The following is a 24,608-nucleotide window of genomic DNA, read 5'->3' on the forward strand; positions in this document are numbered from 1 at the left end:
GTTTTTTCCAGTTGAAATGCGGATAACAAAATATGGAAATACCCAGGCTGACTGATTACAGTTTAAGAAAAATGCACAGAAAACCTGAATACATGAAAACTGTATCATATGCAATGTGTGTAATAACTGGTTGAACTTTGTGGCAATAAGATATGTACAGTAATGCCATTAGTGTGTCCATGAGTTACACAGGGTGGAGAGAGTTCCCATGTCTCTGGTGGCTTGTGGCCTCATCAGTCTCACAGGGGTGTGTATGTTCTCCAGCCACAGTGTTTCAAGAGCCAAAATCACAAATCTTCTGCCATGCAAAGGCCGTAGGGTGAAGTACAGCCAGAAGTACAGGTGGTGCTGAAGGGCTATGGCAGAGCTGTGCAGCTGCTCCCCAGCTTGGGGTGAAGGTTACTTCCAGCAATACTCAGCATTGTGTTCTGTTCCTAGCCCGGCCACTCGTATCAGTGGGGTGGCAGATTTGGTATGTGTGATTGTGCCCTTTATGTGAAAAGGAAAGAGAAAAATAGAGAAAATATCACCTCCATGATGGTCAATGGGAGTTCTGCTGTAAATTGGAACAGGGCCAGGATGAGTCCATTTGCTCTGACCCATCACATATATGAGACTTTATTTTCCTTCCTTATGGGAATGCTTTCCTTTTTTTACTTCTTTTTTTTTTCTTTTTTCTTCTTCTCCCCCCACTTTGCCACAGCTTCTTATAGCCAGTTAAAGAATGGGACTTGCATACTTTGAATGTCTGTTTCATTTATTTGCTTAGGAATGTCATCACTTGCTACTGAAAAAATACATCCCTCCTTTCCTTGTACTTAAACATTTTCTGTATTTTTTTTTTCATAAGTGAAAATATAAAGCCTTTCAGTAACTTCCTTCTATAAAGTAATATTTCATTTTTCATGCCTTTCTAGTATAGCATCAAATAGGACTTCATTAGTGCTATTAATGTTCCATATAGCCCACTGATACACCATAACCACTGGCCAAGCAAAACTTCAATCAGGTTTTCTTCTCTTGTCAGCTCACACCTCTGACTGAGCAGCTGCAAGATGATTCATCAGAGAATGTTTCACCATAGGACAGAGAAAAATTATTTCTGGCTGCTTTTCCCATACTAATAAGATAATTTCAGTTGTAGATACTTCTGCAGCACTTCCTGAGCCATGCTATGCCCATTTGAAAATAGAAATCCTTTTATCCAAATGTCAAGAAAATTTTCCATGAAATCAGTGCTTTGGCTCTACAAAAAAAATTCTGCTGCATTTTCTAGTTTAACAGGGTTGCGACAGTTACATTTTTTCCCATAACAGGGCAAGTGTCTACTAGAATTAATGACCAGCATTACCTGGGAGATTTAGAACAAAATTCTGTGCATAAGGAACATCTATATTCTGAAACCCACTGGCAGGTGCTGTAAAACGCCGTTTGCCTAAATAGTTACTGGTGAGAAGAATTGTTTTGGATTTCTTTTGTTTGCTGCACAATCACGTAAGGAGTAACGGGCTATTCAGCATTGATGCAGCAATGGTTCCAATGCAATGGTTTCAGGCAAACAATCTGTCAAGAACAGTGCATTTCTTAAAGACCAGCAGTGTGCTTCCGTCCACGCTTGTTATGGGAGGGTTTCATACATAACTTCATTCAACTTTGCGTGCAGCCGTAACAAAACCAGAAGAATGTATTTCTTTGTTTATTGGCATCTGTAAAAGCATTTTATCCCAAGCAATATTTCTTTTGATATAGGTTTGTCAGCTAGTTTGCAAATAAATACAGGAAAGCTGCTTTTGTGGTCAGTTTACCAATACTGACGTGACATTCAAGGCTTGTTTTTCCTGAATAATCAGTAAGTGAGTTCATCAGAATGCATTCAGCCTGTGCCTGCAATACTGCGGTTATAATTATAAGGCTTAGAGATTCACAAATAAATTGTCCTGAAGACAGGAACGTAGGCTTTCTTGAATTCATATCTGTTACTTTGACCTAAATAACGCTCTTTTCTCCATCTCATCACCAATAAATACACTTCATTTTTCCAACGAAGAAATATATGCCATCCAGTGTCTTAATGCATGTTATTGACTATGGAGGTTCATACTGAGTCTGAACAACGCCTCTACTCTTTCAGCCTCTGAGGTTATATGCTTCATTGATTCTCTGGGGCTTGTAACTTTGGCAAACCCCAACAAGTTATCTTATGCTGACCAGGTGATGCCAAGCATTTAACACATTAGCTCAGACCCTGTTCTGTCTGGCAAGCTGTCTCCCAGGCAGCATATTCCCCAGTGGTAAGGGAACTTCCTAGATGGTAGTTCTTTCTTCTTTTCCTTTCCTTTTTCTTAAGTAATCTGTGGTATGTGAGCGAATAGCAGTAGATAAGGCACAGACTGCAAACCAACCTTTTCTCACTACAGTAACATAATTTTCATTGATCTTTCTCTGATCTCTCAAACACCTCTGAGGTCCCACTGGCTCCCGGCTGCTCGCAAGAAAAAGGCCAGAGTTTATACTGATTTAGAGAGAGACACACTGAACAGGAAGGTTGTAAAGGTTTGGCATTTCTCAGTCCTGCAGCAGCACTGTTTATGTGATTATCCGGGATTCATAGTGGAGTTGAAAATTTAAACCTATAGACACTTATGACTTAATTTGTGGTCCACAAAGTGGCAAAATATATGCTTGGTGCAACATTCCAGCAGAGTACTGGTAATTTTCATCATCATAAATACTTGTAATGTTCACCAGGCACATCTGGCTAGAGAGACTGTTGATAGAAAATCAGACTGAGATGTAATAATGAATATTTCTAATATAACTTCATCAAGTATCTGTAAAGCTTTTAAAAACTCATATATTCATGATATGGTTGTAAAGTTATTCCAAAAGAGATGTTATTTGCATGTAAATAAAATATTCAGAGCACATTCCCCCTACGCCCTGGCATGCATAAGAAAAATGCAGCTCAAAACCAAATGTGGGTGACTGAGCGATACGTTATCGTTTATGCAGGTGTCCCCCACGTACTTAATAATTTTCTTACCTTCAAATCTGGAACAAAGTGTTTTCGATGAATAAGAAAGCCTGGGGTTTTTTTAAAGTTTTTGTTTGAATAGATTTCATAAGAGACTAGAGTGAGATATCTTTATCTATGCACACATTAGTATTCTCAGAAAGAGATTTGTTACCTTATTGCAGCTCACAATTGATTTTCTTAGCCAGTTCACGCTTTCTCCTATGTGAATAACAGATGATATGAATGGGAGTTAACAGGCGCTGTGGGCAGAGTTTTGACATATTTTACATATATCTTAGTGGTCACATCACTCTCCTTCATATCCGCATCCTGGAGGATATTAGATCAACTGCTGAGGTATTTTTAAGGGTCTGAGTCTTAATTTGTTGTTTTAGTCCTAAATTTTAAAGATTCAACCTTCTGAAGAAAGGTTGACTCTCTACTTTGCCCAGAATGGCCAGTGCCTTGAGGGTTCAGACTCACGATGTGGGGATGTAGAGCGTTTTGTTTCTGAAGGCAGTTTGCGCGTGTTGTGTCCCTCTCTGTGCCGGTTCCATAGGCACCTCTCAGTCAGCTTGCTGCTCAAGTGTGCTACCTCTGGTGTAAAACACGGTGATAATGCAATGAATCTGATAAGGAAGGACACATTTTTATCCCTGTTTGGCTCCATACTCCTTGTATTCCCTAGCTGTTAACAACACTCATTCTCTGGGATCTTTAATACAGCTTACTGTGTAACTGAAGGCACTGGAAATGAACATGCCACAAAATTCTCTGCATCTCTGTTAAGTGCATGAGTTCAAGCATCTGCAGGATGTGCTTTGGTGGATTTTGGATCTAGCAGGTGTGTCCAGAAATCCATTCTATGATCAGTTGTTACTCTAAAGTTAAGTCGTGGGAGTTCATCTTTTAACAAACACACATCCCAAAGGAATTATCAGGAGGAGGAAAATGTGTTGTATTTAATCTTCAGGGTCTAAGCATTTGTTTGGAATCCCAGCTGTTCTTTTTGATGGTGAGAGAGGAGACTACAGTCACTTATGCTGAGAGTCAGAGGCGCCAGTGTAAGTCAACAGGAAGCCCACAAGATAGGGAGGCCCTACTAACCTAAAATCAGTGTCAAAGAGCATAAGCAAGGATCAGAGCCAGTACTTAATATTTTCATATGCCCTTAGGAGCAATCTTTGTTTATCAGGCAGACTGCACCACTCAAAGAGTTAATAACTTATTATTTGAACCGGGATCCAACTCCTTTCTTCATACTGTGGGCAATTCACACAGGTCTCAGATTATCTGTCATGTATTGTGACAAAATGAGTTGCTAATATGTAAACAGTAAATTGGGATTACTAGAACCTCCACTGCTTGCAGGGCCAACACTGTTAGCCAAGTCCTTTTATGGAAATGATTCCAAACTTTACTGGAAATAATTCTCAAAATTCAAGTGTCAGTAACGAAAATATTTCTGTGAAACCCAGGACTACCAGAGACATTGTTTTCCCATCAGATGAATATAGCAATTTCCTCTGTGTGAATTTTCTCCTTCCTGTTTTGCTTTTCTTGTTAAACAGACATCGATGAATGCTCAGATGGCTTTGTTCAGTGCGACAGCCGTGCTAACTGCATTAACCTGCCTGGTTGGTACCACTGCGAATGCAGAGATGGCTACCATGACAATGGGATGTTTTCACCAAGTGGAGAATCCTGTGAAGGTCAGTATCTAAAACAGGTGGAGTTGTGCTATGACTCACATTACATTGATGTCTAGTATCTCTGACTGTACTGGTGAAGCGTTGGTTTGGACACTGTGTCAATGAAAGTTAAATTTTGACCCAAAGTGATCATGGTCAAAATAAACGTCATAAACAAAAGGCAAATGACCGTAATGTATGAATATTCCTAATACATAGGTGGAGCACTGTTGACCTATCTATGATTTGCTAATATAATATGTGAAGTCAGGCATGGTGCTTAAAACATGGTTTCTCTGGCCCTATATCTGCTTCTGTGCATGGTCCTTGCACAGGTGGGCTGGTAGCATGGACTGTAATCAGTCACTCCACAGTAATCCGTTTATATGTCAGGTTCTTTATATGTAGAAATGGGCCTCAATCCTACCTCAGTCCCTCCACTCCATTACTTGTACACTGAAATAGTCTGTGATGAAAATATTTCCCATGGCAACGAGTGATTATGCAGCCCTGGCACACGTACCCACACCTGGGTTAACACTGTGGTGCTTTTCCTGTGCACAGGCTAACTGCTTGTGGAAAGTCGCAATCTGAAGAGCAACCTTGCAAAATGGGAAGCTTAGTGGACTTTGGGCTGGTGCAAGGTGCAGGGGACAAGAGAGTGACAACAGGGGGGACAAGGAGATGGGAAGGTTGTCTTTGTTCATGAATGATGTTGGAACAGCAGGTTAGGAAGAACACAGTTCTTTTCAGATGCAGATCTCTTAGTGTGGAATGTTACTCAGCTCTTAAGATGCTGCATGCTGCTGCTCTTAAGTAAGAGAACAAACTAATCTGTTTTGTCAAGGACTACTTAGGGCAAAATTAGGAGAAGGGATAATCCTTCTCTCTCCGAGTGCTGAAATATTCAGTGCTTGCACAGTATAAGGTTTCCTACCTTGCTGTTTAAACTCACATTGGTGGGCTGCATTGGTCCCAAAGGGAAGCAATTGAATTCATTTCACTAAGGCAGACACACAGACAGTTCTCCAGGAGCGAGAGTGACCTTTTCGGTATCCCCATCATCAATACTTTATTTCAACACATTTTCACCACAGCTGAAAGCCTGTATTCCCAAGAGGAATCAGCGATTTGAGTCAGCCACTGCTTTCATAAGTTGAGCTTTCTTTGTCAAGAACTAACTAAATGTCAGTGTCAGCTGGCCAGGTGTTAGAACAAGAAGGTGCAAAGAAAAAGTTGTGATCCCTCTGATTATAACGTTGCCCTTCTGTCATTTGCAGCACATGTAATACTCTAGCCAGGCATTTATGGAAATATTCTTAATGCCCCAAGTTTTATCTTCAATGCCAATATAACTTTTGTCTCATGGGTTGAGAGTACTGGTTTGGGATGTGCTCTCTCAAGAGAGATATGTGATACAAAGTGACTCTGTTATGATGTGTGCAAACAAGCAACCATTAAGCAGCAATTTCTCAGTAAAGCCAAGGAAAAATAAATATGGGGAGTGCTACATGTATGCACAAGTGGCAATTATTAGAATGTTTTGACCTTTTCTACAGAGCACCAGCAGCTCTTTATTAAACATACACAGAGGATAACAAGTAATTAGAATTAAGTAACAGATGCCAGGAAACTATCTTCATTGCTGATAACCCTAGTCACTAAAAGTGGAACACTTTCAATTTGATTGATTGCAGCTCCAAATTTTGGAATACATAGCAACTTGAGATAGAGAGGAAGCTTAGACATTTTATTAGTTTTACTACATCACTTTTTATTGGATTGAAGCCTGTGACGTTGTGTCTCAGACAAAAAATAAAACCTGAAAAAGGTGTGAAGAGAGCCTAAAATCCATTGTAGAATGGAAAGTGAAACTTCCAGTAGCAGAACACAGGTAGCACAAAAGCAATTGGTTTTTCTGCTGTCAGATCTTTCCACTGTGAGAGATTCCCCTACTGGGTTTAAAGCCACAGGAAAATGGATTTTTTTTGTCACTTCTTCAGTATCCCCTAGTTAGAGGTGATTAGATTGAGCTGTTGGTGGATGATCTTTTAGACACCCACTGTAACACAGGAGCAGCTTCCAGGCTAGACAAATCTCAGATTACAAATCTCAGTTCTCCACTTCCCACCTCCAGCTGTATGAGCTTCTTGCTGCATCTAGAACCAGTGTCCTAGACAAGCTTTCTGGCTTGTGCAGGTGCTACAGCCCGCAGAACTGTTGAAGGAACCGTGCTGAATTATACCAAAAAGAAACTGGGCCTGCCCTGATTTCTTTCTTGGGAGGAAAAAAAAAATTAAACCTCATAGGGATTAGGAAATGTTCTTCGAGGGCTTGTCCATTTTGCTTTCTAAGAGGACAACTTCAAAGTAGTCTTTAAATAGGCTTATCTTTGGCTCATCTTTTTTAAGTTTTAGTTCCTTTGAAGAAAGTTCCCTCTTTCAGGGGAGAAAACCTTTAAAAGCCAAGGAAGTGTGGGTTCAAATCTTTTCTTTCTTGACTGTTTTATACGTTCTACCTTAAATCTGAGTCTGTGTCCCCTGGACGTGTGCTGATAGTACTACAAAAAGAATTTCTGTGATCAGTGTTAGTAAGAAACTTGTTTCCTTCAGCAAAGGCTCCAGTTTTGAAGATTCATGTGGAAAAACCTCTGTTAAGATCACAGAAGCACAGGAGCATTTCCTTAACAACCTTATTTTAACAGAATACCAAAACTGCACCTACCCCTTTTGCAGAAAATGGTTCCATTAGGACATCATACTAAAAATTCTTAGCTAGAGATGGATGCCTTGGTAGCATTAGACTTTGTCAGTACTTGATAATGAAATAATAGTCGCTGAATTGCCTGTTTTACACATATATTGAGCTTGGCTACTGCTGCTTCTTTGGCATGACTGAGAATATTGAGTACTTGGACTAATGTACTTGAATGCAGAAATTCATAATCCTATTTTATTGTACCTACTGGCAATGGAAGACCTAGAGATTCCTTTGCTATTAGTTTTGCTTCACATTATACTCCTGGGTAGACCTGTGATCTCTATAGCAGTTACTGAGAGAAATGATGGGAAATGCACCTGTAGGGCTTCAACCTCTTAGAAGCACTTACTGCTTTTCCCTTGGAAATAGAATTATGTTATGCATCATCTAATTTCCAGAAAAGTGGTGAAAGATCAGCTTCCTAGTCTTTGAAAACTGCATGGGTTTGGGAAGTCTTAAATTATATATATATATATATATATATATATGCAAATATAGTATTCAGCATCCTATATTACCTGCTACCTTCCTCTTTACCACCCCTACAGCTTTTCTTTGTAATTTCTTTACACAGTCTATTGGTGCTCTGAAGGTTGTCTCTCATGTACCATTTCATAAGAGAGAGCTAGGCTAAGGTAGTAGATATTGCAGCCTCGAGCTTCATTGCATTAAGAAATTGGAACCACTGAGGGCAAAATAAGATCACTCGAGCCCAGTTAATATTTGCTTTACAGTTCTGTGTAAGATCTGGATTCCTCTGAATTTGTCCCCTGCAATGTCTAAAAGCTTCCAAAATCAGTTAAGAGAGAAGCGATGTTGGTTTCTACCAGAACAGTGAGGGTTATACCTCATCAGCTGTTGGACATTTTGCATACTTTCACGTCCAAAGAATAGCTCACCTAATTAGTGCAGCCCCTTAGGACTTACCAAGAGTATCTGGCCAGTACCAGCTGTTGTTGATACAGAATATGAGATCAATATACCTTCACTCTCAGCAGGTACCACATCCTTTAAATGAGACAGGTGCAAATGAAAGCATTGGAAAGCATCAATCCAGAATGCCTGATTAAAAAATGTTCTTTTTGGTTGCTAGGGTTTATTCGTATGTGTATGTTCCGAAATGCCTGGATATGTTCTTCTTCTGCTTTCCTGCTTGCAGAAGTAGAACCGCTTCCTTCTCTATGTGACAGAGCAGGCTGCCTGACAACACAGAGGGCTGGGGCTCTACCAGAACAGTATTTTCCACAAACCAGGACAATGGCAGATGGAGGCATATTGCAAGCTTCAGGATGCTCCCCAGCCTTAATGGATGAACAAAGTCCAAAATGGTCACTTCAGCATCCATGTCTCTCCATCTGGAAGGCAGATGAATTGCTGACTGTTAGGATGTCTGAATTTATCTCAAAGTACATCCAGTATTTTAACTAGTACATGAAATTTCTTGTAGTTGAAAAACCGCTGTCAGTTTGGAGTCCTCCATTTAGATCTTTCTACAGTTCTGGTAATGTCTAACAGTAGCTTGGATAGTGATAGCACTCAAGGAGACAGAAAATAGAGAATCACTACTCTTCAGTAGGAAATCTTACTCGCAGTCACAAAGCTCCATGGAAGTCCTTTCACCTTTATTCATGATCGTAAAGGGTCAACAAATAAAACCATTAATTGACTTTTTTCCGTCCCTCCCAATCAGAGCTATAGGCATTAAGGCTTTATTATTGAGGTTGGCAATGCAACTTAAACATCACCAGACAGAAGGCAGCTATGGAGACATATTAGTATTTAAATATTCTGGAGTGTGGGCAAGGTACGAAATTGGCAGAGTTTCTCACCTTTTATAAAAGGACTAATAAAACAGAAACTCGTCCACTGCATTTTATAAGACAGTAACTTGAACACATTTACTGTATCAGGAAACACCATTTCTGTGAAGATGGTGTTACTGGCATCTGAAGTCTCAGCTCTTCATCTTCCACATCTGCTAAGCACTCTGACAGCTGGCTTGCATGAAGTCATGAATAAATTATTCACAATTCACTTGCTCTTTGAAGAATGATTACATCAGTCAATAGATTTACTCAGGACACAGAACAGAAACCAAACATTCTGCTCAGAGGAGCTTGGGCTCCCTATTAAATGCACTCCTTCCTGTTTTACCTTAAGTAAAAAGTATTCAGGCACCCTCATGTTGTCACCTTGCTGAGCTAATGCTAGTCCTCAGAGCTAAAGTCACTGAGAAACTTCAGTTGCTTCAGAGCAAAGGAATTGTCCACCTTCCCAACCCATTTCTTCCAACAGCATACTTCTCAATGATAGAGATGTTCATCTTTTCTTTACATTGATGACACTCTAACTGATATCAGGAAGATCTCCAGGGGGGAATCTTGTCTGGCTTTATGTCAACATCCTGCAAGTAAGTCTGGAAAGCTCATCAGAGGAGGGAAAGTTTCAACTTTCAGTCAGCTATATCAGACTACATCAGACTACATCTCTGAACCCTTTGTCACTAGCTGGCAAGGTGTGCACAGGTTATCTTCTAATTATGCCTTGTCTGTTATTGCCAGTTTAATGTGAGTTTTCTTATTTGTCATTATAAATCTTGTATTTGTGGGGTTATGCTCAATATATTATTGAGCTGTCATTATTTGGAATTATCCACAGTAGCTCCAAGACCTCTTTCCAGAATAGATCCAAAGGAATGATTTGATTTTTGTATGGGTATTTCCCTATGCATCTTATTTGACATATTACTGTTTACTCAGTCAGTATCATGAAATTCTTCTATATTTCACTGCCAATTTTATTGTTTTTAATACTTTATTATCAACAGCCTTTTTCATGTTGCTGTTGGTCCGTTCCTCCAGATGACTAAGTGTAGTGGGCAGCACAGGTTCTGGCACAGATTTTTGGGGAACTTCCCTGGGACAGTACTTCATTGTGACAGCCTGACCATTTATTCCTGCCTTTCATGACTTACTAATTAACCCACTATCAATATGTGAGTCAACAACCTCTTTTATTCCATGGCACCTAGTTTCTTTAATAGTATGTATTATGCAAAAGAGCTTATGAAGTTTTCAAATAAAAATAGTACATTATATGAAATGTATCCCCCTTTAAAATATTTTTCATTAGTATAATATATGTTTACTCTGAATCTATACTATAGTACCTTTAAACAATCTATCTCAAAACATTTTATCATTTTGGGCACTAGTTTTAATTAATCTTTAAAACTTCATCATTTTAACATAATTCCCCCTTTGAAAATAAAATATTTTTTGCATCCTTTTAAATTCCTTTAAGGATAATGAACTTGCGTCCATTGTGGTCACTGTTGGTGAGCAACACAGAGTAGTTGCTCAGTAGAGATATTTTGAATCAGGGCCAAAACACTGGTCAGGGCCAAGTCAAATGGTGCTTTGTCCCTTTGGGATTCTTTGACTGTTCCAAGAAACAGTCAGTAAATCTGTTAAATACAGCCTTGGGTCACAGCCTGGTGGGGCAACTTGAATTCCTGTTTTAATGGAGTTTTCTGCCTTTATAGTCTGTATATGTATCTAATATTACAAATTTTTTTATCTGAGTTTAGTTAGATAAATGAATTTAGTCATTCCAGGTATTGTCACCTTTTTGTGTGGCTTTAGTCCAGCATTTTTCCTGTGTAGGCATGAAATTACTTGTGATACAGTTTACTCCTACCTTTCTGTAATGTGTATCACTACTTCATCTGTGGTACTCCTTTGTCATTGCAACATGAAGTTATAGCCAGGGATGATGGTAAGAAAAGGAAAAATCCTTAAAATTGTGCCAGATCAAAGCTGCTGTAATTTTTACTGTGAGTGTGCCAAATAAGATCTGATCCTCAGTTTAGCACTAGGTAACTAGTTACATTTTGATTCTGTTGTTTTGTTGGTTTTTTTTTTTTTTTTTCTGAGGCAAACCTCCAAGTCTTTTGAGACTTAATGTTCTAAGGTCATAATGTTCAAGCTGCTTGATTCCTAAGCAGTGTGTTGTAAATAGCCTGAAGTGAATTATTTGTTGCTTGTTTTGTTGTCTTTTGGGTTGTTGTTTTTTTAAACAATATGAGAGTGATAATAACATGTCTCTGTGGCTGGATATACTGGGAATATGTAATTGTCCCCTCTCCCTTTTTCAGACACAAAAAATGTAGGGGGGCAGTGTACCCTGTCCATATGGTCATGGAATTTGGAGAGCTGATTATGGTTGGAAACAAAATGTCAGTAACACAATTCACCATCCATTATAAATCCAAAGCAAAAAAGCTGAACAAAGTTTTGCTTGGTATGGATGATTTGTGTGCAAGTTCTTTGTAGCTAGTGCCTGAAGTCTGATGTGGATGAATAATGCAGATGAGAATTTCACGCATACAAAATTTGTGTTTCTCTCGCTGCTTTATAAACACACCGCTGTTTCTGATTAGCTTAGAATCAAAACCTAAATAGCTCCTGCTTTGACCAGGGATGTTTAAATTGCCCTGTCCAGAATATCTATTTTCATGAATCAAACAACTGAAAAAACCAAGGCTGGGATTTTTTGTAAGTTGTCAGTGTTGGATAAGCTCAGCTCAATACCAAAGGCAATGATGAAACCTCAATTATTTTCAGTACCAGTGCACTAACTGTTACCATGTTGAAAAACAAACCTCCAAAGCATTTTCCTCGTGGACAAATTGTGAAGTACACTTGTACATAAGTGCCAAATGCAGACTTAGTGTTCTAGAGTCACCATTTGTGTTTAAAGGAAACTGTTCTTATTTACATGACAGCTGAACTTCGCCCAAGTAGCTCATTGGCTGCTTTCAGTTAAGTGGCCAGGTTGTTGAGAAGTTATATTATTCATTTATGACACTAGCTATGTGAAAGCTTTGTACAAAAGAGTGTTTTAAACAAATGAATGCAAGTGTCATAAAGTCGTTTATTAAAAATTACTTCAGTCATAAAGGGAATCCTGCTGCTAATGTGAATCATTATATTTAAGTAGGATTTGTGTTTGTTCTCTTTATTGCATAACTTCAAACCAGTTAGACCCAAGTATATATGGAGATCTTAACTTTAAATTGACAGATTGTATAACTTTAAGTAAGTATGGATTTAAAAGACAATAAAGGACAGAGAGCGCAGCTCTTCCATCCCTTTGCTCTGCCCAGACCAGTGTCACTTAAACCATTCCCGTTAGCTACGTGTCTAAAAACCTTCAAGGCTGGAGATGGCACAGCCTCCACAGGTCTGTCTGTTCCCCTAATCATGTATTTTTACTGTTGGGATGGGTTTCCCTCTCTGATGTGCCTGTGACATTTCAGCTGTTATGGGTGTGTGAATAGCCACACTGAATTAGGTTCATGATCCCAGTTATCTCCTGCCCTGTTGCAATGGTGTCTGACTCCAGATGCTTCAGAAGATGTGGAGATGTGAGATGATTCGCCTGTTCTGGATTATCTGATATGTAAATAAGGGCACCATAGACCCTAATGCATGAAATGTATTCTTCCAAAATCTGTTAGCATTGCAAATGGAATACTCTTGCTAGTTTTATACACCTACGCAATTTTTTTCCCCCTCTTGACATTCTGTGGCAGTGTGTGTCATAGTTCGTCAATGCCTTGTATGAAAAGTTATTTCCTTTTATCGGGCTTAAATTTGTCGTCTTTCAGTATCATTCACTGTCCCCTGTCTTGTGTATTAGGCAACAAGGTGAACAAAATCTCTTAACATGTCTTCTCTGGAGTATTCATTATTTTTTGGTTATATCCCTTCTTGCTGGTGTCCTTTTAGAGATGAACATTCAATTTTTTTTCAGTTCTTCTCAAATGACATTTTCCTCATTCTTCGTGTAAGCCCTAGTAATTTTGCAATACCTTTTTTTGAAATGGTGCCACTGTTATTGCACATTGTAATCGAAGGAAGCTCACAATGCTGCTTATTTATACAATGGAATTCTAATAATTTCCCTGCTGTTTTTTATCCCAATTCATATTCATGTTAGCAACTTGTTTACTTTTTTTGTTGTCTGCAGCCACACTTGGAATTGAAATTATAATTGAGTTACTTTGCTTTAAACTAAATGTGCTTGAGGTGAATTGGAGGTTTCATTTCCATTATTGAACCCAAAGCTGAGTGTTTTATTCAGTTTTTATGCTGGTGGTGAAAGACACATGCATGGCCATATTGCTTATTTTGTCTTGTGCTGATCTGTTGGACAGTTAAATATCAGAACACTACTTTTTAATGAACTCTAATTAGAAGCTTGGGCCAGGCTGTCGTGAAATTTTATTTGGAGTTGAACTCAGTGTATTGATATTTACGATCACCATAGATCTATTCTTTATTCTTGTAGTATTTTCCACGTTTTGTTGCATATAGTTTTTTATTTCGTGCCCATTCAAAGCTTTTTTCCCAGAGAAGTTTTCTCCATATGGACAGCTGAAAAAGCTAAACAAAAAATATCCGAGTAGAAGTCAGTGTGTGCTGCTGGTTTCCCCTGGCAAAATAATTGTTTCCCTGATGAAGTAGACCTTTAAAGATACTCCTGAATTCTTTGAAATATTTTGAAGTCATCATCTTTATTCACTGGAGACATTAAGTTTCTTTTATTTATTTTCTGTGCTAAACACAAGGGCTGTAGATGTTACTGCAGCTTGAATAATTAAAATACTCTGGTTTGCTCACCCTAATAAATGATGCAACTTAAAGTATGGTGTTCTTGCTTAAATGAGCTTACAGGTCAGACATCACCTTTCACATTAACTTCTCAGCAAGTGAACTCAAATGTGCTAGACAGAGCCAGCAAAAGGTTTTGAAAACAAGGTTCTGCAGCTTTTGTTGCTTAACTGCACATCTTGTGAATGGTGGCCACAGACTAATGCTCTTTAGGGAGCTGAGAATTATTTTTGTGCTTATGTTTCCTGTGATTTCTTCATTTAGACCACCATGCTCAACAGCACTCACTTAGAAGGATGTATAGGAAAACTCAAAATACCATCTTTTAAAAGCTGATGTGACTTGAAAAATACTTTTTTTGTGAACTTGTAAGTTATTTCTCCCCATTCTGGTGAAGTGTAAATTAATTTTCAGCTGAAGGCTTTAATGGCCAAGAATCATTTATATTGACTACCGCAAGAACATTTTTGTTAATTGAATGTAGTCTAAGAGCATTACATGGCATGTTTTGCAGACATTGATGAATGTGGAACTGGAAGGCATAGCTGTGCCAATGACACTGTTTGCTTTAACTTGGATGGTGGGTATGACTGTCGTTGTCCCCATGGCAAGAACTGCACAGGAGACTGCATCCACGAAGACAAAATCAAGCACAACGGTCAGATTTGGGTGCTGGAGAACGACAGATGCTCTGTCTGCTCATGCCAGGTAAGTAGAAATAGAAGTAGCTGCTTCAACAAGATGGTGATAGGGATGAAGGGAAGGGAGTCTTGATTCAAGTGAAATTCCTGTCTTAGCTGCCTTCTCAGGTGTGCATGTGGAGTTACAGAAAAATGGAATTGTATCTTATACAGGGTTTTGGGGAGAGCTTCTCTCTCCAGCCTGCACGAGCAGAACTTCCACAGGAGGTTTGTATATGCTACTGGAAGAAGGGTGATAGAGCTGTTTTGTTAGCAGAGATGCCACCTGTGTTTTCTGGGTGAGAGCAGTGGCATTTTCATGCAAAGAAACTGTCTGTCTAGACAGATATTGGTGCTGGTGACTGACGCCAATATCTCCAGCAGACAGCTATAAATAGAAGCAGGTTCTCTGTCTGCAGGGTAATTCAGCTTAACTTTCTCAAATGTTTCCTGTGGGAAGCTTGATCCCAAGCTAAATGCTGATGAAGAACGAAGGCCCAATACACTGCTGACAAAGTCCCGAGCATTCCAGCAGCTCAAGTTTCATGGGCATGAACTTAATTTCAGGCTACCTGTTGTCTTCCTTATGTGAACAATTACAGAAAAGAGGGACAGATCTGAAAGTTTAAAATAAGTCTTGACTAGCATCCATATGAGAATGACATAAATTTAGTACAATCCGTTAAAATTTGACCATTGGGAAAGACACCCTTGGGTTTCATCACCTTAAGGGTTGGCTGTATGAAGGATGTGTATAAGACAACAGGGGAGCTTCATGGTAGTTACTGTGTATTGGGGCTTCTGCCTCTGTTTGAACTGTATTTTGACAAAGATATCATAAAGTGGAAAAATTCATGAGCTGCTAGTGGTTTAGAATCATGACAAAAAATCAAATTTTGGTACAAGTACTGCTGGAGTTGTGCAGATTTCTGCCATCGCTCAGTGTCTGTCTCCCATCAACAGAATGGATATGTGATGTGCCGGCGAATGGTCTGTGACTGTGAAAATCCCACCGTTGACCTATTTTGCTGTCCTGAATGTGATCCGAGGCTCAGCAGTCAATGTTTACACCAGAGCGGGGAGCTTTCCTACAACAGCGGTGACTCCTGGATACAGAACTGTCAGCAGTGTCGCTGCTTGGTAAGTCTCCCCATCACAGCAGCAGAGGCAGGAGCAAAAAAAGAATATGAGATATTCCGATCTATGAATAGTTAATTTTCATGCATTAGCATCCGTTTAATTTCCTCTGGAGTATGTGTATAATCAAAATGTGGTTTTCATGGATATTTGTCAGTATTGTCAAGTTCCAGTCAAAAATGCATTTTGACACAACAAGCGTAATAGAAATTATTTAATCATGATGATTGTTTTAGCAAAAAGTGGAGGTCATTTTGATATGGCACCTACACAGCAACGCTCATGTGTTCACTCATTCAAAGACCAATGTAGCTGTATAACCAAATTCTAAATCTGTATTTATTTTCACAGATGATAATTTCAAAAATGGCAATAGATTAAGATTTGTTTATTCATTCAGACATTCAGAGTAACCAAAGAAATAATAAGACTTGATGCATTTTTGAAAAGACTGAAATAAGTTTTGAAAAAAAAAAAAATCTTTTAAAGCTAGTGATCTTTTTCCTAGGTATGTATTTCAGACTCTGAGCAAAAACTATTCTGCATAATGCCACTCAAGAAGTTTCCATGACAGAAAAAATCCCAAGATGAAAACAACTAGCTTTTATCACAGGTTATCTCCAAATATAAAGCCTAGTCCATCTAGCAGCTTTCCCTTGTCAGGGTATCATGAATAACAGCCAGAAAACAATTTCTGTCGGCATTGTACTTTCAGTGTTACTGCTGCTAAAATCCAGTGAAATATATTCCCAGATGCTTCGTTAAATGTCTTCAAACCAAACCAAACCAAACAACATATAGTTTGGGATCTCAATAGATGTTTCTTTTCAAGATGCTGCTTCTGTAACTAAAGCCCTCTTTCTTTCAATTGTCAGGGCTTTTTTTTGGGGTGACAACAAATTGTCTACTCCTTGTACTGTCCATCACTGCAAAAAATATTTGAAATATCAAGATCAGTGACTGGTTTTAAGATTGCTTTCATTCTTACCATCATGTGATTCAAAAAGAGGAAAATTGAGCCAGCAGAAAATTTTGTAAAAAAGTAACTTCACAAAACTTTCTGCAACAAGAGGGGTAAATTAGGAGCTATGGCAAATCCCTGGGAATTTTTTTTTCTGCTTTTGCTCTGAAGATATTGGAACTCATCATTCCTAAAGTCTTAGATACAGATTTTGTGAATAAACTTCTTTCACAGGTCCAAACACTGTTCTCTTTGCTCCCCCTTAAATTCAGACTACTCAATCCGTGTCTCAAATGAACTGAGTAAATTGGAGGTCAGAGATGGACCTGCTCCAAAAGTAACATCTTAATGACTTCTGTGAAGTTTTTCCTTTGAAAAGACCAATAGATATGAAACTTTTGCCCTTGGCCACTCACAGTTGAAGGGAAGGTGACCTCAAATTCTAGGAACTGATGTGAATACTTAGACATCTTTAGATTTGTGTACAGGCACACAGTAACTTCCCCTACCAATATTCTGGCCCAGGGTGAGTCTCTCCTTTGGCCTTTTCATACCCTGCCTGTACTGAATCCATCATGCAGACAGCGTGATTAAGTTTGGAAGTTCAAGTATCCTGATCCCAGTCCAAAGGGAAGTAAGAAATAGGTAAAACAGGAGATTTTGAAGCACTTTTACAGTACAGCCCTGTTATGGCTTCTGTCACTTGCAGGAGTAGAACTTCACAAGGACAGATCCGTATTCTGTATTATATGACGTTTATGGAAAATTTTTAGCTGCAACTTGATGTAGAGTGTGTTGAAATAAGTTAAAACTCGTACACTTCTTCAAAAGCATGCAAGTTGATGTGTTTCCCATAGGCAGTGAATATCAGTGTTCTCTGCGCTGACTTCTGAATATGACCAGATGGATGAAATTAGCCAGTTCAGAAACATAGTGCTGTGTCAGAGGAATGGGTAATGAAACGAAGTAAGAGCTAATAATCTCTTGTCATATTTGTAAACAGCAAGGCGAAGTTGACTGCTGGCCCTTGCCATGCCCAGAGGTGGATTGTGAATTCAGCGTCCTGCCTGAGAACGAGTGCTGCCCACGCTGTGTGACTGACCCCTGCCAAGCGGACACCATTCGCAACGACATCACTAAAACCTGCCTGGATGAAACCAACGTCGTTCGCTTCACTGGATCTTCTTGGATTAAGCACGGCACAGAGTGCACCCTCTGCCAGTGCAAGGTAAAGAATATAAAAATTCAGCTGAGAGGCCTCTTTCCCAGCTTGTTGTGTGGCATATAAATATTAATGCTCTCAGTCCAGTCAGTGGGTAGTTGGTGTCTACACCTGTTTTAAAGATGCGGAGATTACAGTAAAAATGTTCAACTTTGTTAACTTCACTCTTGCACAGTATCACAGAATCACCATGGTTGGAAGGGACCTCTGAGATCATAGAGTCCAACCTTAAAACAAACAAAAAAACCCAAAACACAACACCCCACCACATCACACTCACCCACAAACCAATAATCTCGGGCACTAGAGCATGCCCTGAAGAGCCACGTCTACACGTTTCTTAAATACCTGCAGGGACGGTGACTCCACCACCTCCCTGGGCAGGCTGTTCCAGTGCCTGACCACTCTCTCAGTAAAGTAATTCTTCCTAATATTTAATCTAAACCTCCCCTGCCGCAACTTCAGACCATTTCCTCTGGTCCTGTCATTATTCACTTGGGAGAAGAGGCCAACACTCACCTCTCTACAACCTCCTTTCAGGTGGTTGTAGAGGGCAATGAGGTCCCCCCTCAGCCTCCCCTTCTCCAAACTAAACATGCCCAGTTCCCTCAGCCTTTCCTCATATGACTTGATCTCTAGACCCCTCACCAGCTTGGTGGCTCTCCTCTGGACATGTTCCAGCAGCTCAATGTCCTTCTTGTAGTGAGGGGCTCAGAACTGAACACAGTACTCAAGGTGAGGCCTCACCAGGGCCAAGTACAGAGGCACGATGACTTCCCTACTCCTGCTGGCCACACTATTCCTGATACAGGCCAGGATGCTGTTGGCTTTCTTGGCCACCTGGGCACACTGCTGGCTCATGTTCAGCCAGCTGTCCACCAACACTCCTAGGTCTTTTTCTGCTGGGCAGCTTTCCAGCCATTCTTCCCCAAGCCTGTAGCATTGCCTGGGATTGTTGTGACTGAAATGCAGTATCCGGCACTTGGCCTTATTAAACCTCATCCCATTGGCCTTGGCCCATTGATCCAGTCTGTCCTATAATGTTCTATACTATAAGGTTATCAGAAATGATTGATTTGCTTTCTGTTTGAGAATAAATGGACTAACTATAGATAGATAGATAGATAGATAGATAGATAGATTGATTTCTTGCTTTAAAATTAGGAATAGAATCAAGATAATGCTTAGCACATTTAATAGTTTCTGTAGTTAAAGGAATTAATTCATTGTCTTGAGGAGAAAAACTAATGGCTATGGGCTTATGTGAATGCTGGCATCTCTTTTTAAAGATGCAAAGGAAAAGGAGGCTAAAAGAAGTTTTTTCATTCAAAATAAGTCTGTAAGGTGAATTGTATTTTCCAGTACTGAAGAATGACAAAGTGTTTCCACAGTAGCCAAGGAAATAGAGGCAGCAGGATTCATGCAGACATCTTTAATTATTACTGAAATTCACAGTTGATTTTGGTCTTTATTCTATGTCCTTCCCAAGGAAGAGATTTCCCAAACTCTAGTATATGGTACGATTAACTACTTTGAAAAGGCACTCAAAAAATAATCTAATTTCAACATCTCCTCCTGGCCTGGGAGAGATGGGGAGTAACTGTTCATGTAGCAGAAGCTGTCAAGCACCACCTTCTTCCTCCACTTCGCCTGATGCAATACTGTGTGCAACAGCAGTTGCTGTTATAGAGGCATAGTTCTTTTAGGAGGGAAGTGGTTGGCATTTGTCTTGATGTCAGAATGGGTCAGTGGTTAGAAGAAAATGATGTGATGTGACAGAGTGGTTAACGGTTAGAAAGCCAGCTGCTGCCCAAAGGAGGTTGAAACAGACTTACAAGCAGAAACCCATATTTTTGGGGTCCATAGCTGGTGGCATACACCAACTCCAATGCTAGAAGTTATTTTTTCCTAGGGCAAGTTGCTGAGGTTCATGTGCCTCAGATTGTTTCCTCATCTGTAAAACAAATATTTGTGTGTGATTGTTCTCTAAAGCTCTTTTGAGATTCAGCAATGGGAAATGTGTTCTCGTTGTTCTGCTAATCAGTGGCAATGCAGAAGCCATGTATTGATTCTGCTGATGTCCACCTGTGTGTTGCTCCCATCTGCCCTTTTCTCTTAGGCAGAGATTGAACCTTAAACATCAGCTAATTTGTATTCAGTGTAAACATACATAGACTGATAAAATCCATTGGTGCATTGTGAACTTATGTAAGATTAAGACAGATGCTCTACCAAACCACATAATGTGGCTTAGGTGAGAAGCTGCTTGGCAATGAAGATGTACCACTTTGTCCCTCAGCAAGCCAAATTTTACTCAGTTCTCATCACAGAACGATTTTCTTTTCAAAATACACTATCTGCTTGTACTAGCAGCATTTTAATATTGTAGCTCTGCATGCAAGCAGCCTGTTCCCTACAGATCAGGTTAATGCTGTGTCAAATTTGTATCGTTCTATGTCTCATTCATCCTGTGTCACCCTACTCTTGCAGAGCGTCACACAGAAGGTCAAACATCCAGTCTAAGCCTCTTTAAGCAAGCTATAGCAAAACAGATTTACACAAATCCTTTAAGAATTCAGAAACCTAGGCATCAGCGAGAGGTGACCTAGCCACAAAACCATTTCAAATCACAAGTAAAGAAGTTGGACAGTAGGATTGTCTAACCTCCTGTAACATAAGTGAAAGAGAATGTTTGAATGATTCAGACGTTGGTCTCTAATCAGTCCTGGCAGTTTAGTCAAATGAACGTATTTGGAGCAATTTCAAAATAATACATGCCTTTTATTTGCATTGTAAGAATTGGACTTAAGAAAAGAAGTAGAGGAGAGGCAGTAAACAATTTATCCAGTACTTTAATCATGTCCATAGCCAATCTGTTCCCTTAATTGATAATATTCTCAGAACAATCTCGAAAGACTTTATGGATTAATGTTTGCTGGTGTTACAGCCAGGATGTATTAACTTTCAAGATTCAGGGCGAAACAAAACCCAGAGTCCCTTCTGCCTGATATAAATGAAACTCCCAAGTGTCCTGTCTTGCTCAGCAGGTTTGTGTGCCTCAGTAGATGCCTGATACCTTTATGTCAGGAGCATTTCTTCCACTGATCCCAGCTTCTTTCAGTGTGACTGTTGTAGCTCTGGGGTACAGACCACAGCAAACCAAGCAATTATAGGAATCATAGTAGCCATTTCCCTTGGGCAAGGGAAGGACATGATGACAGTGTCATAGAATCCGAACAAAATCTGTAGATGTCTTGTATTATACAAATCTGTACATTAAAATATGAAGGGTGTTTGCAAATGGCTGAGCTTGTTAAACTGAGTTTGTACAAAATGCTAATTGTTTCAATTCTTCTGTCTGTTTTTACTTTCTTTAGAATGGCCACGTCTGTTGCTCAGTGGACCCACAGTGCCTTCAGGAGCTGTGACACCAACAACCCCCTCTCACAAGCAGTTTCTGGTTAAAGAATTTTCCTTCACAAAAAAAAAAGACCTTTAGACCAAAAATTGTACAAAATTAAAACTAAAATTAGATTGGTTTTGTCCATTTAAAGTGCAGATATGTGATGAACTCAGTTATCTGAATCAAAGTGAAATTTATGGGACTTGAGATAAGCTCAGATGTGTAAACTTTTGTATGAGGTCAGGCCCAAATCTTCTGGCTATTTGTCTGTCTGACATCATTATGCAGAATATTAGTTTAGTGTAAAATGACACATTGTAATGCTGTACATAACGATGTCAAGATCCAAAATCAACTAGGAGCTCTTACAGGGTCTTCCGAAGCTTTGAGAGTCCAACACTTGACCAGATGCAGAGATTTTTACCTAAGCATATTTGGATCTGCACAATGTGTTTGATTGCTCACTGCAGAATTTAGCAGACGTTTGAGTAAAAGGATGAAGCCTTCAGGAATAAAGAACCTAGCAGCTAAGATGTGATATGTACAGTATGTGCGCTGAAAAAAAAAAAAAAGAAGTTATTGTAAAAACAAAAAAAAACTAAAAAAAAAAAAAAAAAAAGCCAAAAAAGAAAACCCGTGATGCACAGGCATGGCTTCTTAATGTTTTCTGATGGGAAAAGTCATCAATATTTCCTTGTTTTACTGCACTTACTATTATTTCTTGATTGAATTTGTTCAGTATAAGCTCGTTATTGTGCAAATTTAAATAAATATTTCTCTTACCTTACATTTTTGTTTGTGCCGCCTTTTTTTTTTTCCCCAGAGATGTCATTTCCCTGCATGTTGTTACTGTCCCTTCTTTGCTGGGCAGTACAGCTGGGGCATCGCCGGTCTAGTTCCTCTACATATGGGAGCTTCTTCCCAGCACAGCCTTATGCATCTCATGTCTTGTCTCTGTTATTCTGCTGGGAATGCATAAATAAATTCATACATCTGAGTCATTAAAGTAGGTTGAACAGAAAATTCATGTGCCTAAAGATCAGACCCTGTGTGCCAGCGGTATGCTGTCACCCAGAGTGGGTACAGACCACTTGTGTGTGACTTGCATCTGTTCAGATTTACAGGGGATCTCCTCCAGATTCCTCCTCTCTCCAGCTGCCCCGGGTTTGTTTATCTTTCTGGAAGTTCCACAGCTGTTTCAGTTGTTTGTGTAAAGTATCTTAATGCATGAGGATCACCTCAATATGGAAGCCCTGTTCTCAGTACTGTACTGCTGGGACAATAAATAGGTGACCAAAACAATGTTATTCTGAGAGAGAAATAGAGAATAAATCAGCACACACAAAAAGGATGAATTTGTCAGGAATACATCACAAACAGTGGGGGCACAACAGGAGATGAAGAACTGCCCAAGATGACAGCATCCTTTAAATACTGTTTAAATAGTCATGTTTTTTCAAAGTGCTTTGCTTCTCTTCAGCATCCCTCTTACCAGTTCAATAAGTTGTCACGCAACCTGGACAGGCAAAACTTCCATTAGTATTACTAACACTAATGGAAGAATACCCTGTATATTATTAAGTCACAATGGAAGTCCATGTATATATTTTTTACAAAACAGAATTATTTTCCTGCAAACAGGTGCTGCTTCACAGTGTTTCATGTACAGCAGGAGATCAAAGGAATGCCATGCAACTGCATGTATCTGGTAGGTATTCCTTTGAACCCTGGTGTCTGCTGAGAACTGGGTGTTTTTGGAGCAGGGAATACAAGAGATGTTAGGCCACCGAATGCACATAATAGAAACAAACCCAAGAAGCTAAAACTGGAAAAAAAAAAAAAAGGCAAAACCCCCCAAATTGATAGTCTACATTGGACCATTAAAGCTATGAAGATTCTCAGACTGAATAAACATTTTACTCACCTAGTCCATAAATAACAGATACTCAAGGGCTTTACTGTATGGTCCAGTTCCTGGAAAGCTACAATTGAAGTTTTTAAAGAAGAGTGTTAGCTCCTTAAAAAAATAAGCTGCTGTCAGTAGAGTGTTTTCTTGCCTACTAGCAATTGTCAGGAGGTCATATTTTCACCTCGGATGCAAAGGCACATCTCCAGTGGATTTCAGCAGCAGCTGCATGCCTGTTCCTGAGAGAAGGTTTAGCAGAGGGTGTTACCTTTGAAGAATTGCATTTCAATTTCATTCGAGAATAGGGATAAGATAGACATCAGAAATGCATGAAGAACAGACTTCTTTTTTTTAGAAGAGCTAATGTTTTTCAGGGGCAGAAAGCTCTGAAGGAAAGCAGTGGAGCTGGTAGAGAAAAGGGCAGATATCCACAGAATAGTTGTAAGCATCCCTATTTTGGGTCCATGGATAGACAAGTTATGGGTAAGGCAAGTGTCTCTGCCCTTAACCTGGTACAGTGCATCCACCAACATCAGATTTAGACCTATAACAGATATGAGAACTGGAAAGAAAATTATCTCAATTTTTTTTTCTCAATCCTTTCTTGAAGGCAGAATAAGACTGGTTTTTAATCCCAGCTTCTAATCAAAACTAAAATGGTATACAGATGGGAAACAAGCGCTTCTTTCCTTTTGTTACCTACTCTGACCTTGGCATTGTAGGACCTTTCTGCTGTTGTAGGTTTGTGAAGCACAGTGCAATACACTAAGAACCATTCTAAAAAGCCAAGAATTCAAATATAACATAATAGTTAAACCTTGAATCAAATCGTTGGAGAGACAGTCGGTGTTACATGTATGTAAAGAGCAGAATTCATACTGCTGAACGAAGGTGGAATTTTCTGCTAAATAAAAAATGAGAATGGCTTGAGCGAATATTATCTAATTTATCAATGTTCAAGGTTACTAATCACTTGGGAGTTCTTCCAAAGGTCAGCAAACTCCAATGAGACATCTCGGTGACCCTCATTTTCATTCCTTTTCACCCCCTCCTCCCCATCTCCCTCCTGTTCAGTCAAGCCAGTAATTAGTAGTTCATGTTTTTAATTTTTCCTGAAAAGTAAGTTTAAATATTATTAAAAATTGATGTCTAATT

The 24,608-nt window shown here is 39.3% G+C and overlaps 1 protein-coding gene across 1 annotated transcript in view; it reads left to right on the forward strand.

Annotated features, from left to right (window-relative positions):
• Positions 1-22,334, forward strand: part of NELL2 (neural EGFL like 2) — a 151,375-nt gene extending 129,041 nt beyond the window's left edge. The window contains exons 18-22 of the mRNA XM_014963337.1: positions 4,588-4,728; positions 14,659-14,852; positions 15,788-15,964; positions 17,926-18,150; positions 21,522-22,334. Coding sequence (XP_014818823.1) covers positions 4,588-4,728; positions 14,659-14,852; positions 15,788-15,964; positions 17,926-18,150; positions 21,522-21,572 — 788 coding nt within the window. The 3' untranslated portion in view covers positions 21,573-22,334. The remainder of the gene's footprint in view (positions 1-4,587; positions 4,729-14,658; positions 14,853-15,787; positions 15,965-17,925; positions 18,151-21,521) is intronic.
• Positions 22,335-24,608: the final 2,274 nt, after the last annotated feature.

This window comes from Calidris pugnax, unplaced genomic scaffold, assembly GCF_001431845.1.
Source record: "Calidris pugnax isolate Ruff unplaced genomic scaffold, ASM143184v1 scaffold44, whole genome shotgun sequence".
NCBI classification, from domain to species: domain Eukaryota; kingdom Metazoa; phylum Chordata; class Aves; order Charadriiformes; family Scolopacidae; genus Calidris; species Calidris pugnax.